At 38.3% G+C, this 18,146-nt stretch overlaps 1 protein-coding gene across 2 annotated transcripts in view; it reads left to right on the top strand.

Annotated features, from left to right (window-relative positions):
* The first annotated feature begins 1,042 nt into the window (after positions 1-1,042).
* RBBP6 (RB binding protein 6, ubiquitin ligase) overlaps positions 1,043-18,146 on the top strand; it is a 31,318-nt gene continuing 14,214 nt past the window's right edge. For both annotated transcript variants that reach the window (XM_037507405.1, XM_037507404.1), the window contains exons 1-7: positions 1,043-2,251; positions 6,542-6,641; positions 9,894-9,930; positions 14,289-14,333; positions 16,283-16,371; positions 16,464-16,560; positions 16,911-17,050. In XM_037507405.1, coding sequence (XP_037363302.1) covers positions 2,086-2,251; positions 6,542-6,641; positions 9,894-9,930; positions 14,289-14,333; positions 16,283-16,371; positions 16,464-16,560; positions 16,911-17,050 — 674 coding nt within the window. In that variant the 5' untranslated portion in view covers positions 1,043-2,085. The remainder of the gene's footprint in view (positions 2,252-6,541; positions 6,642-9,893; positions 9,931-14,288; positions 14,334-16,282; positions 16,372-16,463; positions 16,561-16,910; positions 17,051-18,146) is intronic.

Below are 18,146 nucleotides of genomic sequence, written 5' to 3'. Positions count from 1 at the left end.
GTTGTTGAACTGACATCTACTGAGTCACCTTTATTGAGACACATTGAACCACTGTGCCAGGCATGGTCAATGGAAATGTATTCATTCATTTAATCCAAAACAACCCAGTCAACCAAGTACTGCTTTACACCCCAGGAAACTGAGGCACAGAAGAACTCAATCTAGAATCCTGGGCCAGGATTCCGACCCCCAGACTACGTGGCTCCAGAGCCTGGATGGTAAAACACCCTGGCACATAGTAAGAACTCAATAAACCTTCATTAATGGCTGATCTTTTTTTTTTTTTTTGAACAGTCTCTATTTATTTTTACAATTACATTTTATTTTTTTTTGCTTTGTCTGAATTAATCTATTTTTTAATAATAAATTTTATTTTTATATTCCCCATACAATTGCAACCCCCCCATTCTGACCCCAATCCCTCCCCTCCCGCCCCCCACCCCCCCAAAAGTGTCTCTGGTTCATAGTTTTTTGTTGATTTTGATTTTCACTTTCTTATAGTTATTCATTTTCCTGGTCCCTTATTTAAGTTTTCTAGATTCCTGCTATGAGTGAGACCAATTAATGGCAGATCTTGATAGCAGTTCCTGCCAGGGGCGACCCCAGAACTTCCACTTAGGAAGCGCCCAGGGCAGCCCAGTTTGTTGGAAGGAGAAGCTAGAAGAGCTCGCAGAACCACCAAGGTTCACTGCAGGGCAACCCTAACGTTTGCTTACACCGAGGGGGGCGCTTTGTGAGGCCAGCGGGGAAGGCGGCGAGCCGGGCCAGGCCCGCCAGCGGCGAGTGAAATCTGAGCTCCCCCGGCCGGAGCTGCAAGTGAGCCGCTCCTCCGTGCGGCGTCCCCCGCCCTCTCCGCGCAGATGGTTCCTTCCGTTCTCCCGGCAGCGGCGGGTTCCGCGCTGCGAGTCACAAAGCGCGGGGTCACGTGGGCGGGCCGGTGCGCTTTGTGACGCCACGGGCCCCGCCCCCCGCCCCGCCTATCGCGCACGCCCGCCCCGCCTCGCGCGCGCCGCCCGTGCAATCCCTGCTTAAGAGACCCCGGAGTGGGGCGCCCGCCCGCAGCCAGGCCGCGTCCGCCATAGTGCCTGGCCTGGAGGTGTCGCCGGCGCCTGGTGAGGGCCCGCGAGCGGCAGGGGGGCAGCGCAGACCGGGATCCGGCGAAGCCTTTGTCGCCGCCCGGCGGCCCCCGGGCCTCTTGTCGCGGTTCCGGGCCGACAGGCGACGGGAGCGAGAGGCGAGAGCAGCGCGGCGCGCACGGCGAGGAGCGTCCGGGAGCCTCGGCGGCGTCCCCAGGGGCCGCCCCGCCGCCCGGCCGCCGGCGGGGACCGGGTGGTGAGGAAGCGCCTCGCGGCCTGCGGAGGCCTCGCACCGGCTTTGTGTCTGCGGCGGCGGCGGGGGGGAGGCGGCGCCGGGGCGGCCTGCGGGAAGGCCTCTCCTCCGCCGACCGCGCGTTTTCGGCCTAGGCCGCGGGCCCGCTCGAGGCCTCCGGGGAGCAGGCGAAGGGCTTTGTGTGTGGGGGGGGCCTGGGCCTGGGCCTGGGGCAGCTGACGCCGGTTGTCCGGAAGCCAGGAGGAGGCGAGAGGCCGCTCGTGGACTCCGGGCCTAGGCCCTCTCCCCTCAACCTTCTCCCGGGGCCTGGGTCACCCCCGTCCACGGAAAGAGAGACCGACCGGGAGGTGCGGCCGCGCTATGGACCCCTGACCCCGCAGGGTCATTCGGACTCTTAACGTGTGGACTGACCGCTACTGACTGCACCGCCTGCCCCCCGTCTCCTGCCGGCCTTTAGCATGAGCGAGGGGAGCCCAGCCGGGTGACATTGTGCCCGTTGGCGGATTCTCCATTTCCCCTTCCCCCGTGCTCGTCGCCTCCTCCCACATGAAGTGATTGAGTATCGGGGGGGCTCTGGAGTACTGTTTTTACGAACCCCAGCTTGCGGTTGGGGGGTATTTACTCTGAGGCCTTAGGGTCCTGCGGTGTCTTTTGAGTGTTTTTATGTGTGTACATATTTTGCTCTTAAATTTATAAATATACTTATATTGAGAGTGTCCACGTCTCCTCGCTGAACCTTAGGAATCCTTTGGCACCATGTCCTGTGTGCATTATAAATTTTCTTCTAAACTCAACTATGACACCGTCACCTTTGATGGGCTGCACATCTCCCTCTGCGACTTAAAGAAGCAGATTATGGGGAGAGAGAAGCTGAAAGCTGCTGACTGCGACCTGCAGATCACCAACGCGCAGACGAAAGAAGGTAAAAGCCACATGGGCTGCAGATCCGCGCTGTCTGGGGGCAGCTACTGCTCGCCGGGCAGAAGGCTAACCGCCATCGTGTCTCCCGGGGGGGCGGGGGGCTGTTGGTCCTAATAGTTTGGATACGATTTTCAAGGAGATCCAGGGCTTGCAGCAGCCAGCTCTGGAGTTGCACTGGCTTCTTTGCGTTCTGCATATTTGGATTATCCCAAAACGAAATCTGATCATTGCTCTGAAGCGGGTTTCTTAAAATTGGGGTGGGAGAGGGTGGTGGGGGTGTGTTTTGCAGCTTCTTTGGGTATTTGCCTCGTGGCCCTTTCTAACTTGACTTTGCTCGCGGGGGCAGGGGGAGCCGGAGGAGGCCATATGCAAGGCTGAGTTGTTAAAGCAGCAGTAGAGAGAGTGCAATAGTGCATTAATTTTCTAACCTAACAATATTTGAGGATTTAATGGCAAGTTTTATGTCTCTTGTTAGTTGGGCGTTGCCTGTGTCATGGAGGAGGGCTCCCCATTTTAATATTTTTGAGAACTTGGTATGTTTCGATGAGTCTGCTGTTGTGTGTAAATTCCAGAATTAATAATACAGTAAGTAGCTGAACGCTTGGGTCGTACTAGTTTATCATATTACTCTTAATATTTAGTGAAGACCAAAAGTACAGATTTTTCTTTTTTAAAATAGTAGTTGCTAGTATATTGCCACCAGGATACTGAAAATTAGTAGACTGCTACCATATGAGTACAAATAACCCACTGCTGTGAATCTACATTCATCTTTCTGAAAGCATTTTAAGATAGAATTTAACAGTAGAGAAATGATGTTAGAGCCAACCTTTTTAAATTCTGCCTCTGAACCTGTTTTGGTTTCTTTTTCTCAGTACTGTAATGCTGATGTGTAGCTTTCCATTCTTGTTTTGAGTTCTATTAATGGGATTAAAAAAGTACAGTTCTAAATTGTTGAGGTTTTGGTCACTAAATTTGGCTTAAGGTGTGTGCCAGGTTGTTTTTTGGGTTTTTTTTTGTTGTTGTTGTTTTTTTTGTTTTTTTTATTTTTAGTTGAAATTGTGGAGAGTCCTCCACTTCTAGTCCTCCAGTAGTTTGGTAGGTAGAGTAAATCTGTCATGTGAAAGAGCTGTTTTCCACTCTTATCCAAACATAATTGTATTATGTTAATGAGCAGCTCTGCTGGCATATGATGACTCAAATGTTCATTAAGGAACAACTTTATTTACTCATCTTAACATGTGAAGGAATACTCTTCACTTCCTCCTTTTAAACTTGGCATACCTGAGGGACACTTCATATGAGGCTCTGGTGATAGTAATTGTGTAGCATCCCTCTACTTAAGGAGACGAAAATTGTTGGTGGCTATGAACACCTGAGGGACAGCTGTTAAAAATATTTTTCATGAAAATACTTTAAGGGAAATACTCTGCCTTCAAAGCCACCAGAAGCATCCCTTAAGTATTGTCACACTTTACTGAACAGATGGATTTATAAGAATTTTAGTCTAATTCAATACCTTAATGATACTTATAAATGAGGAAGGGTAGAAATGAAATCAGAGGCTATTAAAACAATTTTAATATTTTTCTCAAGTCTTGCACAATTTAATCATTTGGGGCCAGGTTTTATCCATTTTTTCGACACAACGGCGCAGATTACAGTTGAAGGAACCCTTGTCCACAAACCTATGGGTTTTGTGGCTGTTGTGGGGTTTTTTACCCCCTAGGCCAGGAAATTATGTGATACGTGATTTTCGTAAACCCTGAAAGTCAGGGGAGTGTTTTTGCCCAGCAGCATGTTTTCTTTCTTGTTTGTGAACTATCCTTATGGGAAAAGACCTTGATAATAGATCAGTTAAGAAAAGGATCTTCAGGGGAGAAAATGTGCATTTTATACAATCCTCAAATTAGGGGACAAAAAGATCATTTTTAGTAGTGCAGAGGAAACTCAATGAGTTTCATGAGAAATGCTATCCAGCGTCACCAGGCAGCTAAGAAAGAATGCCATCCAGTGAATTTGCCTACAAAATAAATGTTTGTAGCCTCATAATTAGGATATTGCATAGGAGAGAATGCTGGTTTCAAACTTAAGTTCGTTTTGAATTAATGTTTAAATTACCCAACTTACCGTGTTTCTGTGAAACATTCCTTAAAGTTTTGGAAATTGTCCGTTTTTAGGAAACCCTTAAATCTTGATAAGACTAAATTGCTTGGATTAGAATCATGTACTTTAGACCTAAGAATCCTGCATCTTTATTTCTAGACTAAGACTATTTTTAGATGTTTTTGCTATATAATTTTCCTTTATAAACTTGTTTTCCTGCTGTTCTGCATCTTCTACCCCTACTCCCACCCTCTTCCCCTGCCAAAAAAAACAACTTTCATTCTGAGCTTAGTGTGAAAGATTGGGATGCTGAAGATGTATTTTAAAAAGACTCATCTTCGCCATTTCCCAAATGCATCTTTTTCATTCCATCCATTCCTTCATGTTTTGGTATCAAACATTACCTAGGAACAGAGAAAGGGGATCTTCTGAAGCTAACAGGTTATTTTGTTGAGATATTTTAAGGGTAGGAAATCATCGGTGTAACTCAGGTACTTAAAAGGTCGATGAAAGTGTCTGGCTTTGGGACACCTTACTTAAACACTGCTGTGCTCTTCGAATTAAGTTGTCCTGGAAAGGCACAGTGAACACTTCTGAGAATTATACTTGTTCAAAATCTTCCTGTCAGATGTTTGACACTAAGTTCCAGTTTTAGAATTTGCTATATAAAATCTCTAAGGAGATTTCCCATCTCTTCCCAATTTTCCTTACTTAGAATTCAACAGCTATCACAAACTGTCCAAGGTAATGATGATAATATTAACTTGGTATGCTTTGCATCTAGGAAGGTGGATACCTGTGACATAGCCTGCTGCGTAAAACATACTGAAAATAATCTTTCTGGACAATTAAAATGTAACAGAACGCTACTGTGATTTAAAAGACAAGTTACTATCTGGAAATACAAAGGTTTTAAACTTAGAATGCTTGCATGTGTTTAGATAAGCTTTTAATAATTGAAAAAAACAGGTAGCCAGCCTTTTTGAGTTGAGTAGCTTAAACGAAGCAAGTAAACTTAGTAACTTTAAATTGTGTAACTCAGAGAGGGGTATGTTTTTGCATCTACTGCCGCCATAGTGGTTTTTCCTTTAGTACTTTTACAAATTCCGTCTTTAAACAATTTTCTTTTACCATAGTTAAATCATTGGCCCCATTACTTGAAAGTTTATCCTTACAGAATTATTGCAAGTAATAGCCTAAAGATTGGAGAGATTGAATTTATCTTCCTTCCTTGTTTTCTCAGAAAGTGACATCACTGTTCATCCAGTTTCATAAACCAGGAACCCAAGAATTCATACCTGATTCTTTCTATATCAGCCCCCTTCTCTCCAGTTAGTCCATCTAAAAATTTCATAAATTCTACCTCTTAGAGCATTCTGACTGCATTTCTGTGTCACATCCCAGTACAAACCATCATTATTTCTTACTCGGACTAAACAGCAGCCTCCTTATTACTCACACCCTGTTTATACTCGTTTCCCTGCATTCTTCACTTAGGCACTGGAGTTAACGATTTTTAAGAAATTGACATTTTTGTTTAAAACCCTTCAATGACTTCCTCTTTTACTTAGAAACAATATAAATCACATATGGCCTATGTATTTCTACTTATATTTCATGTCATCCTTTCTTTTCAGCTGTTCTGGTCTTTTTTAGTCTCATTTTCTCACATGCTTTTCTCTGTCAAAATACTTTGTCCAGCTCTCTTGGACACCTGGCAAGCTTTTCATTTTTGAAGTCTCAAATGTCATTTCCTCAGAGAAGCCTTCCTGAATCAACAGTCAAAAGTTGTATTTCACTTTTATAATTATTACAAAATCCTTTTCTGAATTCAAAACTTGTAATATAATCTTTTAGTTTGTGTTACCCAGTAATACTAATGTTTAGGGGCTAGAAGGGATAATTTCTTCTTTCTAAATAACAGCTTTTCCCCATGTTTGGCATTACTGGCTAGATAAACTAGAGAACAACTTAGTTTTACCTTAAAGATTCACCAGAGTAGAGATGTCAGAGCCATGAACCTGTTTGACGCTAGATGCAAGGAATAAGTATATAATAATGCTCTCTTGTATTTAAGTTCATTTCCCATAAAATTTATGTCTGGTTAACATTTTCTAATTCTTTGGCAGTATGGCTTATCCTAATCCCCAAAAAGAAATTCAACTCTTTATCTTTTTATTTACAGAATATACTGATGATAATGCTCTAATCCCTAAGAATTCATCTGTAATTGTTAGAAGAATTCCTATTGGAGGTGTCAAATCCACAAGCAAGACATATGTTATGTAAGTATTAAATCTTACGTATTTAACTTCTCAAAATAGAACTTGATAATTTTTATTTTGTGAGAAAAAAGTGTATTTTAGAATTGAACCCAGTCTTTGTGTCTTCTCAAATTTTAAAATTATGGGGATGGGTTTGGTTTTTCCTGTTTACTCCCCCAATTAACTGCAGGGACGTTAGGAATAGAAAACATTATTAGGAAGAATTTTTGCTCTTCGCAATGAATATTTCTGTACCCTTCTTTGGTTTTTGTCTATTCTTTTTTTCATTACTAAAATACATGTATCTTAGGAGAGCTTTCCTAAATATTTTGACAGTATCAATAATATTAATTAATGTTAATGATATTAACTTCATCAGAGGCCTTTGTTGGGAGCTATAGAGTTTATAGGTTTTATGAACATAAACATTGAAATCAGGCTTAGATTTGAGCCTCATTTCATTTTTTTTTTTTTTTTTATTTTTTTAGAGGCATGTTTTATTTATTTATTTGTTTGTTTGTTTTTGTTTATACATGCACTGGGTACAGTCAGAAGCATGGGAGGGTGAAAGAATTCACCAGAGCCAGAGCAGGGAGCAGAGCAGGCAGAAAGACTGAAGTACACTGCTGAGGGGAGCAGAGGGCGGCAGGAGAGGTCTGCACGCCATGTGAGACCCTCCTCTGGTGGCCGGGGAGCAGCCGGGGATCGAACCGGCGCTGCAGAGGCTGCGGGCAGCTTCGCAACCCAGCGCTCAACCGCTGCGCCACCGGGGAGGCCCCTCATTTCATTTTATTACCTGACACCAGTTGTGTGACTTTGGGTCAGTTACCTAAAGTCTCTGTCTCAGATTCCTCAAAATAGGAATAAGAGGAGAGAATTGTAAGAATTAAAAAATAATGTCTGTACATTGTAAATGCTCTTTATTGGCATAGGAACATAGCAATATCTTAGAACTAGTCTAGAGCTTAAGAAGTTCATTTAAGGGGGCCTCCCCTGGGGCGCAGCAGTTGAGCGCTGGGCTGCGAAGCTACCCACAGCCTCTGCAGCGCCGGTTGGATCCCCGGCTGGCCGCCTGCGAGGGTCCCACATGGCGCGACAGACCTCTCCTGCCGCACCCACTGCTCCCCTCAGCAGTGTACTTCGTCAGTCTGCCTGTCATGCTCCCCGCTCTGGCTCTGGTGAATTCTCTCACCCTCCCACGCTTCTGACTGTACCCAGTCCTTGTCTAAATAAATAAATAAATAATTTTTTTTTTTTTTTTTAAAGGAAGTTCATTTAAGGGCTTAACTTCCTTCTTAAGAAAGTCAAGAATTTTTTCTTGCTTTTTTGCGATTTTAATGGGGAATTGTATGTGAAAAGGGTAGCAGTTTGGGCAACTTTTAAAGGATTGTGATTTCCCATTAGAGGTTACTAGCCTTATTTAAAATGTTGGTAGATTCTATTTTTGGTCCGTGAAAAGTCCTGGAATTTGCCAGTCTTAGGAAATTGAGAATTTTACCTCAATTCTTAGAAGTACATGACAAAATAATTCTTAGAATTGAGGTAAAATAGGGGCCTCCTGGTGGCGCAGCAGATTGAGCACAGCGCTGTGAAGCTGTCCGCAGCCTCTGCAGCGGGGATCGGTTCCAGGCAGGAATCAGGGAGATTCCTGCTTGGCGTGGCAGACCTCTCTTGTAGTATCCGCAGCTCCCCTCAGCAGTGTATTTCGGTCGTCTGCCTGTTCTTCTCCCCGCTCTGTCTCTGAATCCTCTCACCCTCCTGTGCCTCTGGCCTGTACCCCAGCTCTTGTACAAAAATAAATCTCTTAAATTAAAAAAAAAAAAGAATTGAGGTAAAATAAAGTCGTTTATATGCGCGTTACCTCGGTCATGTGGGCAAATATTTTAAGATTATTCTCACCAGTTTGCTGTAAAGTTATATTCCATATCTTAACATTTAGACATTCTTTTGTGTTTGTCCATATAGTTACTTTAAAAACTGAGTATTTTCTTGATTTATAAATACCAAGTGAACTATGCACATTTAGCTTTCTGTAATTTAAGGAATCATAGGGGAAGAATTAATTCATTCCTAGAATCTAGTGTGAAATTATATTATACTTTTATTTCTCAGGTGCTTTGCTTTTTTTTTTTTTTTTTTTTTTTTTTTAAGATTTATTTATTTATTTATACAAGGACTGGGTGCAGTCAGAAGCGTGGGAGGGTGAGAGAATTCGCCAGAGCGGAGAGCAAAACAGGCAGAGTTATGAAGTACACTGCTGAGGGGAGCAGCTGGAGGCAGGAGAGGTCTGTTGCTCAATGTGGGACCCCCTCGCCCGGTGGCCGGGGACCGAACTGGCGCTGCAGAGGCTGTGGGCAGCTTCGCAACCCAGTGCTTAACCGCTGCGCCACTGGGGAGCCCTCAAGTGCTTTTTTTAAAATAACAAACATTCAGTTCAGTAGATTTCTTGGTACTCAGATACTCTTGAGAAGCAAAATATTTGAAGTACATGACAAAATAAGTTCCCTTTTATACAGAATTGCATGTTAATTTAATGTGTATGATTTACTTGGTAATATATTTGCCTCATAAGAAATGCCTGAGTTTGTTGAGCAAATACTAGCACATTAAAACTTGAATATCTCAGGACTTCTAAGTTACACACGGATTTAGAAATTACTTTTAAGTGCTATCTCACATTTCTTTATGTCAGGAGGGTATAAACATAAAACTAAAATTAAGCATTCAAAAATTTAAATATTTTAAAAATGAAAGTTCTGTCAACCTGTCTTTGTAGATTTGACAGTCACTTTTTATAGCGTAGTAGTTTCTTAGGGATCCAAATCATAATTGTTAATAGTGGTCTTGCTTTAAGAAAATCAGTGTGTGCAAATTTATGCTTGTACTTATTAAAAACTGGGGAATAATGTAGTTTAGCTTGTTAAGAAACAATTAAGTCTGTTAAGTAATTACACATTTTTGAGGTGTGAAACTAGATTCCTAGATAATGTATAGTACTAAATATGGACATGATATAGTATAGTCAATGTTAAAGAAGAAAAATAACCACAAAGTTTTTAATGCAACAAAATCCTCATACTTAAGTGGCAAGGTACATTTACTCCAGGATTCCCGAGTATGGATTATACTTAAAACCATCTTAAACTGTTAAAAGGCAAAGATTAATCAAAGAATATCTATTACTTCAGAAATTGCGTGTTAAGATATTTTAGCACAAAAATTTGTAATTAGCTATTCATAGATAATGTTATTTTTATTTTGTTTATTTTTTAGAAGTCGAACTGAACCAGTGATGGGAACTTCAAAAGCAGTATGTAAAAACACAATCTCACCTTTTCTACACATTGCTTTTACCTATATAATGTAGCGGTCAAGTAAATCATTTTAGAAATTAATAACCAACTGATCATAGTACATATTGTAAATAAAGTGTATTTTGGTGACAGCTCAGTTGAATATGGATATATGTGGCATTATTTGCACACTTACTTTGTAGAAATGGGTGATTTGTGCCCAAAAACCATTGTTTCATATTAAATATGATAGTATTCTCCCTGTATGACACCGTGTTGTACAGTTAATGTATGATCCTTTTTAGATCGTGTAGGTTTTACCCTAATGAACATGATAACATGTTCTACATCTGTCTGTCTATAGTTAGTATTTTGTATGTATGTACAGGCTGTTGTGTGCTTTTTGTTTCTTGCAATAAAAAATGTTTGGAGTGTATATTTTGCCATTTTCACGTTGTATCACTTAGTTTTTGTTAGTTTTTTTTTTTCTGCCTGATTGATGGCTTTGAAAAATGCATTAGCAACATGTGAAGCTTATATTAAAGTTTGATGCTTTCTCCAAGTTCAAGTACATCATAGAAAAGAGCTTTCCAGAAACCATTGATGCAGCTTTATTGTTTAGTTTTGCTTTATTTGGCAATTTTGAGCCTCCTTTGTTTATATCCATACTATAAAGTGATACTGAAATTGGGTTACCCCCATGAAGTATATAAATGCCTTGATGATTTTGATGATTTTATATAATTGGATACATTGTTTTCACATTTTCTTACAAGATCTTCCACTTCTAGTCTGCTTTGCTGTCCAAATTAAGCTATTTCCCTCTTTCTTATAAGATATTAAAAATGCTGCATTCATTGAAAGTTGTAGCTTATCAAAGGTAACACTCACATACCCCCACTCCCCCATTCACCAGGGTAACAGCTTAATTATCACAGATTAATCTTAGCATGACACCATTTTGTCTTTGAACCCTTTAAGCAAAAAATAGCAGCATTCCTAAATTGTGGGGTGAAATGCCTGTTTCAGAACAGAGATTATAGTAATTGGGTTCTGTAAACTTGATGGTTCTTTAAACATTTACTGCTCAGGCTGATATTGTATACAATACAGGATGTCTGAAATCTTCATTTAGAATTCAAGGGTATTGCTTTCTGTTTCACTTTATCCTTTTTTAAATATTACTGGTCTTTAATTGTGTATCAGGAATTTCACTAACCTTGGATCGTTGAATCTTAAATAACATAACATAGAATATCTGAACTTTGGACTTGTTCTCTAAAGAATATGGCCTTTAGTTCTCATGGAACTAAATATAGTGATTCAAAGATCAAAATTCTTAGTGTTTTGGGCCCTCCCCCCCTTCCCCTCACCCCCCCTTTAGGGGTATATGGATTTTTTTTTAAAGCATATTGCTGTAAAAACTGTCCAAGTTTCTGTTTTGCTGGTAATTGGTTTAAAACTGATTTTTATGTATCCAAATGCTAGCACAAATTAGATTGATTATCCTGGTGACTGTAGTAATGTAACACATTTTGTATAAAGTACATTTTATATAGTATTTAAACTAATTCAGATGAAGTTTTATTTCTTGAAAGCAATTATTTCCTTTTTGTTTATTAGCATGTGTATAAACACAAATCACATGTTCATAAATAAAGTTAACATTCTTTTAGCCTTGTGTGTTCCCTGGCATGTCTGTATTACACTTATAAGAAGCAGTTTATTTTATGCTTATTTAAATAGGTTTCTCTTTTCTGTTTTTTGGTTTTTTTTTTTTTTAATACTTTAAAGGTGAATTTAATTTTTAGGTAGAATAATCTCAAATGGAGACATGAGTTAACTTATTATCCCCACCATTTATTTGTTGGGGTGCATTTGCTGACTTTTATATTAAGAAACCGTCTGTTCATTATATAATTAGTGTCCATTTTTGGAGACTTAGTCACAATATTGTATATATATTCACAAAAGTAAAGTTAGAGTGTTGCTAACAGATATTTTTTTTTTCCTGACTAGCAAAAGTAAATGGTAACTTAAGCCAACTCTTACTAAGGATGGCTGTTTCCGTCTCTTTTTGATCCTCTTGTGTGTAGTTACCCTTCCATCTTGGTCCTAGAAAGCAGAATGTTCTTCCTGCTTTACCCAAACATCAGTAATATGTTTCAGACAGTACCTTTTAATTTTAAGCAAGTGTAGTTTGCCATAAAAGATTTCAGAGTCTTGCTCCCAAAAGTGAGATCACAAATCAGGTGCAGAGATGACTAGTTTTGATATTGTCTGAAGAGTCCATTGGTGATTTTTTTTTTTAAGACTTTTTTTAAAACCTGGCAGATTTTTTTAAAATCAGTATCTGACTATTACTTTATTTATTGATGTTTAGTACATATAAATTCCTACTCATTTTTAAACCATTCTTTGTCAGCATTTCTCACTTTCTAATGTACCTAGAAAACAATTGATTGTCTTTCTAAATCTGTGGTAAAGTTGACTTGTAGATTATATAGTAGGTGTTCCAGTGATTATTTAGTGGGGAAAAGCTATTTAACTACTTTCTACTCAGTAAATATATGATTGATACTGATAAAAAGTTGACAGAAGCTAAAAATAAAGGACAAGAAAGCCCAGCATAAGAACAAAAAGACACTCTTAAGTGGTAGGAATGAGAAGATTACAAAAAAGTTTTTAATTCCAGCAATAAGAAAGTTAATATTACTTACTGCTTTCTTTCAAAGGAAATGATCAGTATTCATGTTCTAGACAGTAATGGACTATTTTTAAAGGCTATTAATTTTTCATTGGCTAGAAAGATAGTATAGTTGACAGTAATATTTTCAGTCCTTTTTACTTAAATAATTATTAGTTTGATGTAAAACTTAAAAAATAGGTCAAAATTCATTCTGGAAGAAAATAGGATATTTACATATCGTTCCTTTTTTTTTTTTTTTTTTTTTTTAATTTACTCTGAGGTTAATTAAGGAAAAAACACTTCAAAGCTGGACAAGAGTAAGAAGTCATTGATGGACCTCTGTGGTGTTAGGGATGTGGGATTGGTATATTAGGAACTCTTCAGTTTTCAATGTGGAACTAAGAAACCTTTTTTTAAATAACTATCCCAGTAATACCCATCAAACTAACTTTTAAAACCTTGAGATGTTTGTAAGATGTATTTTAAAGCTGATCAACATTTTTATTTATATTTATTGAATTCCTGCTGTGGTGGGCATTATGCTAAGAATTTCATAATGAAGCTGTCTCCGTTGCTGTTTGGACCTATACATCATGCTGCTTATATTTTTCATGCTCTTAGTTCTCAGGAATACTTGAAAAATACCTGATGAAGACTCACTTGGTTCTTTTTTTCCCTTTGATCCAGACTTAATATTTTGTTCTCTCCATTTTAAATAAGATGTCTGACCAATATTATGCATGAGAAATTTATAACATGTTAAATAAGCAACCCACTTCTACACAGGAAGCTAATATTTTTGTTTTGGTATACTTGTAGGGAAATCATCTTCAAGCATACACACATAAAAATGTGTGTGTGCATACCACACTTGCATACACTCTAAAAACAAATAGGAAATTATTTCAGGGGAGCAAATAATAAAAAAGTTACATTTTAAAGTGCCTTTTAAAGCCTAGACTTTATATATATCACTTCTTCCATTTGATCAAATTAACTTTTCCACCAGATATGGGGGTCCATCGTCACTTAACAGCTCTGTTTGCTCACCTTTGTCCTAGGGTACTTTTTGTTTTTTTTCTTTTTTGGTTTAACATCTTTGCCTATTAAAGCTGTGGTTTCTTTGCAAGAAACTATTGTTATTCTTTGTATGGACAAATTAAATAAAGATATTCAAACTGAGCAGCACATGCTCAAAAAACAGAGGAAAAAGGGGGAGCAATTATGTGGGAGTTGTTTTATTAAAGCAATTATCTGAGCCTTTACAGAGCTGCTTATTTTTACAATGTTACATAATGGTGTTCCAGGAAAATTAGATTTCTTATTCTCTCCTAGTGTGCATTGCCTTGAGCATTATCAAATTTCGAGATCATTGATAGACACGGACTCTTAATTAGTATTTAGTTACCACTCACCAGATTTCTTATGTGGTAAATTTTTCTTAACCCTTCTTTTTCATTGTTATTGATTCTCCCTCAACTGTTAGCCTTTTTATCTGGTGTGAAATATGTGGAGAAGGATAAAATGGGGGTGAACTACACTTTCAGCTGGAAAACAAAATTATATTCTTTAGGAAACTTCTAAGAAAATGTCCAGTGTTTGACATTAAGTGGCAGTGGGGCTAATGATCACTTTCAGATGTTTTCAGTGTGGAACTTGAATGTGTGTTTAATTTTTTGTGAACAGATTGATGACTCTTCTGCGTCTATTTCTCTGGCCCAGCTTACAAAGGTATATATATATATATATATATTCTTGAAAATATAAATCATTTTCTAACATTGTATTTTTTGACATGGAGCACTTTTAATAGGGATTGGGGAGGACATATTTTGCAAAAACAATGTACATATTAGTATCCTGTAAAGAGTAGTTGATGTTTTGAGAAGATAGGGGAATATTTTTGTGAGCCTCACCATAATGTTGGAGTATTGTTCATCTTCAAGACAGAAGAAACACATGAAGCTACTCATGTTTTTTCCCCTCATTTATTTTGTTTAATTATACATTGGAACCTAACAAAGTTCTGGAGGAATTCCCCGATTTTGGCTGTAAATTATGTGGACTTTTTTAAGCAGCCAAAATAGAAGCTTTCATTTACACGGACGATTGCATGGTATTTCTTGAATATTTGAATTGATCCCCTGAAGGTCAACATTATAAATGTGATACAATTGTTTCTTTATACTTTAGACCTGTAGTCTGTCTGCATTAGATAAAAAGTTTTAAACAACCTAATTTGTTTGAACACAGACTACATGAATTGTGTAAATGTATAAAGCTGTTAGTAGGGATATACCTATGTGTAAGTTTGGCAAAGGGGCCAATTGTTACCACCTGAATCACTGTGTATGCCATGTTTTGCATAAGATTGTTTGCTTTTTCTGCTCAACAATGTACCATTTGTTTGGGAAAGCACTAGTGATGGATTTTTTCTTAATCATGACAAAAAATACTGCAGACTAGGTAGATTTTTGAGGACCAAGGAAGTAGATTTTCCAATTTTCAAAAAAAATCTTTTTTTCCTATTAGAAACGCAAAACCTTGTCCGTGGCTTTGTAGTAGGTTGTATCCATTACCCTGCAGTGTATCCCAAAAAGTGTCCTAGTAACAAATACAGCTTTTTAAGCTTCTGTTCTGGGAAAATTATTAAAATTGATTCTAAAATAAAGTGAACTAAAACCATCCTCATAATTTTCAAATGCAAAGTGGTGTAGCATAGGATTAACATTTTTAGCAATCTATAGTTCACTGTTTTTATTCTTCTGTACTGTAAGGACCATATATTGGAGTTTGGTCTGTTCCTACCATTGTTTCTTTGGGGGAGCAGGTGGGGAGTTTTGGAGGCTTTGGGGACTTTTTAAAAACTATTTGTAAATTGATGTTTGGGTTCAAACAAATTAGTTGTTCAACATCTGTAATTCAGTTTTCTGTAACTGTTGCTGTTATTCTAAGCTCTGTTAATGTTAAGCATTCTTTGTATATAAAATGACAATAAAATGTTAAAACTGGTTGCTTGTTTTGTGAATGAATGGAATGGTAAAACCCAGTGAATGGCTGATATGAATGCTAGATGCTTGAATATTCAAGTTATTAGGACTCACTCCCTTAGATCCTGCTTATATCTTGACTATTATGTAGATTATCTTAAAGAAGTTCATAGAACTTTGGAGAGTTGAATTCAAATTTGTGAATACTCAGTGCATGTGCTTTGCACTTAATTTGAAATTGACACTACTTAAAGAGCCTTCCGACTTCTAATACCTGCTGCATATGTTCAGGTGTTCTAGCCCTACACTGCCATCAGATTATGCATATGAATTTTACAGTCTTAATGCTATGACACTTGAATTATTTTTAATGTTTAAGAACATCGTGTTTTTCTGCTAATTTAATCTCAGTTCTTAACTTGTAGAGGGGTTGTATGCAATCATAAAGTAAGGTACAAGCAGGGTCTAAGGTTTGAGTAGTCCCAGAAAAACTTTCTTCAGCCCTGCAGACACTCAAACATCATGTAATAACCTAAGGAACTGCCAGAACTTCTTCCAGATTATACATGTTAATAACTGTTTTAATGCAAGGTTAGATACTGCTCTTTACAGGATGAGTGGTGTTGTCTTTGGCTGTGTGGTCTTAAATGTGTTTCTAATGTGTGTGTCAAAAAATTACCTGTTAAACAGACTGCCAATCTGGCTGAAGCCAATGCTTCTGAAGAAGATAAAATTAAAGCAATGATGTCGCAATCTGGCCATGAATACGACCCAATCAAGTAAGTCTTGGGTATTTTGGGGTGGGTGCCCCCCACCCAAACAGTATTTTTTCAAGTCTCTGTGTACATGTAATTTTTTTCCCCCCTTTCAGTTACATGAAGAAACCTCTAGGTCCACCACCACCATCTTATACCTGTTTCCGTTGTGGTAAACCTGGCCATTATATTAAGAATTGCCCAACAAATGGGGTAAGTCCAAAGTAGAAATAGTGATACTTTTTATTTTTCTTGCAGTTCTTTTTTAGCCATGTTTGTTTCCTTGGTAAATACTGCTTTCTTTATTGCAATGGCAAATGAACACAACCTTTTGGAGCCAAGTTGCTAGACTTCAAATGCAGTCTGTGCCACTTAATAATTGAGTAAGCTTGAGCTACTTACTTGAATTTTTGAAGCCTGTTACTTCTCTGCAAGTGACTTTTGTGAGGATTAAGAGAGATCATATATGTCAAGCACTATAAATAATATAAGTAGTTGCTAAGCACTGCCTGTTAGCTGGTAAAGATAACTTTAATTCCTCTTCCTTTCTCCTGCCCCAATAGGATAAGAACTTTGAATCAGGTCCTAGGATTAAAAAGAGTACTGGAATCCCCAGGAGTTTTATGATGGAAGTGAAAGATCCTAACATGAAAGGTGCAATGCTAACCAACACTGGAAAATACGCAATCCCGACTATAGATGCGTAAGTATTCAGATTAGGTATTACCTGTGGAGACTGCAGTCAGCCCAGGTTATAGTGTTTAATTTTATCTTGGGCTTATAACTTGGAATCCGTTGAACGTTTATAACAACATGTTAGGTCACCGTATGTTGCATTTCTGCGTTAAGAAATGAGAGGCTGCAGTCTGCTCCATTTAAAGCAAATTTTATATTTGGGGATTTTTGTTATCAGTGAGTGCCACTTCCCTTGTAGTCTTCTATTTTTTTTTCTTTTTCTGTCATTCCCTGCTTTCTTCCTCATTTACAAACATACTTCCACAAAATCTTATATGCCGTTTGCATTTTTTAAGTGAACAAGAAGGATGCCTAAATCATTTTGAGAAACAAGAAGCTTAAGAATGAAAATCCTGCAAGATACCGAGGCAAATTTAAGTACCAGAAAATATTAATATTGTGGTAGCTTGACACTGGGATATACGGTGTGATTCTTAGAAATTCTAAAGTACGGTTTATTTTATATACACCATTAGCTTAGATCAACTGTAGCTGTACATGCTATAAACCTTAATACTTAAATTTTTTTCATATTTTATGAGCCAATTTTTAATGAGATGGATAGACATGAAAACCTGGTGACACAGTTCAACTAGTCAACTTCCCCTCTTAACTGCTTTATTAATACATTTAATTACTGTGATTACCCTCAACAGTTGTGAATTCACATGATATACCACACAATATTAAGTATTCCTTTGGTCTGTGTTTTGTTATTGTGCATAAGAATCTTTTGGGAAAGTGTATTAAACAGTCTGTGTCCAGCCTGTCTGGGTTTTGATTTGGAGTTTATGTGCTAGGACTCCAGTTCAGATTTTTAGCAAGTCTTCTAGGAGATTATGAAGTTAGAAGACCCTCAGGACGTACATTGAGATAAAGAAAATAGATGTCTTGTTCTCAGTGACAATTATAAATACAAACACAAGTTTCCTCAGTGTCACGTGATATATTATTGAACTGTAGGGAGCAGGTGAGGACAGTGAAAATGGCTGTGCTCTGAAATAATAGAAAACTAACTAGTTTTTTTTTTTTTTTTTCCAGTATATACTTTAGTTTTAGTTTGC

Source organism: Talpa occidentalis, unplaced genomic scaffold, assembly GCF_014898055.3.
Source record: "Talpa occidentalis isolate TD23 unplaced genomic scaffold, MPIMG_talOcc4v2.1 talOcc4.12, whole genome shotgun sequence".
Taxonomy (NCBI): Eukaryota; Metazoa; Chordata; class Mammalia; order Eulipotyphla; family Talpidae; genus Talpa; species Talpa occidentalis.
The sequence above is the reverse complement of the archived record's forward strand: the minus strand, read 5'-3'. Positions and strand labels throughout refer to the sequence as shown.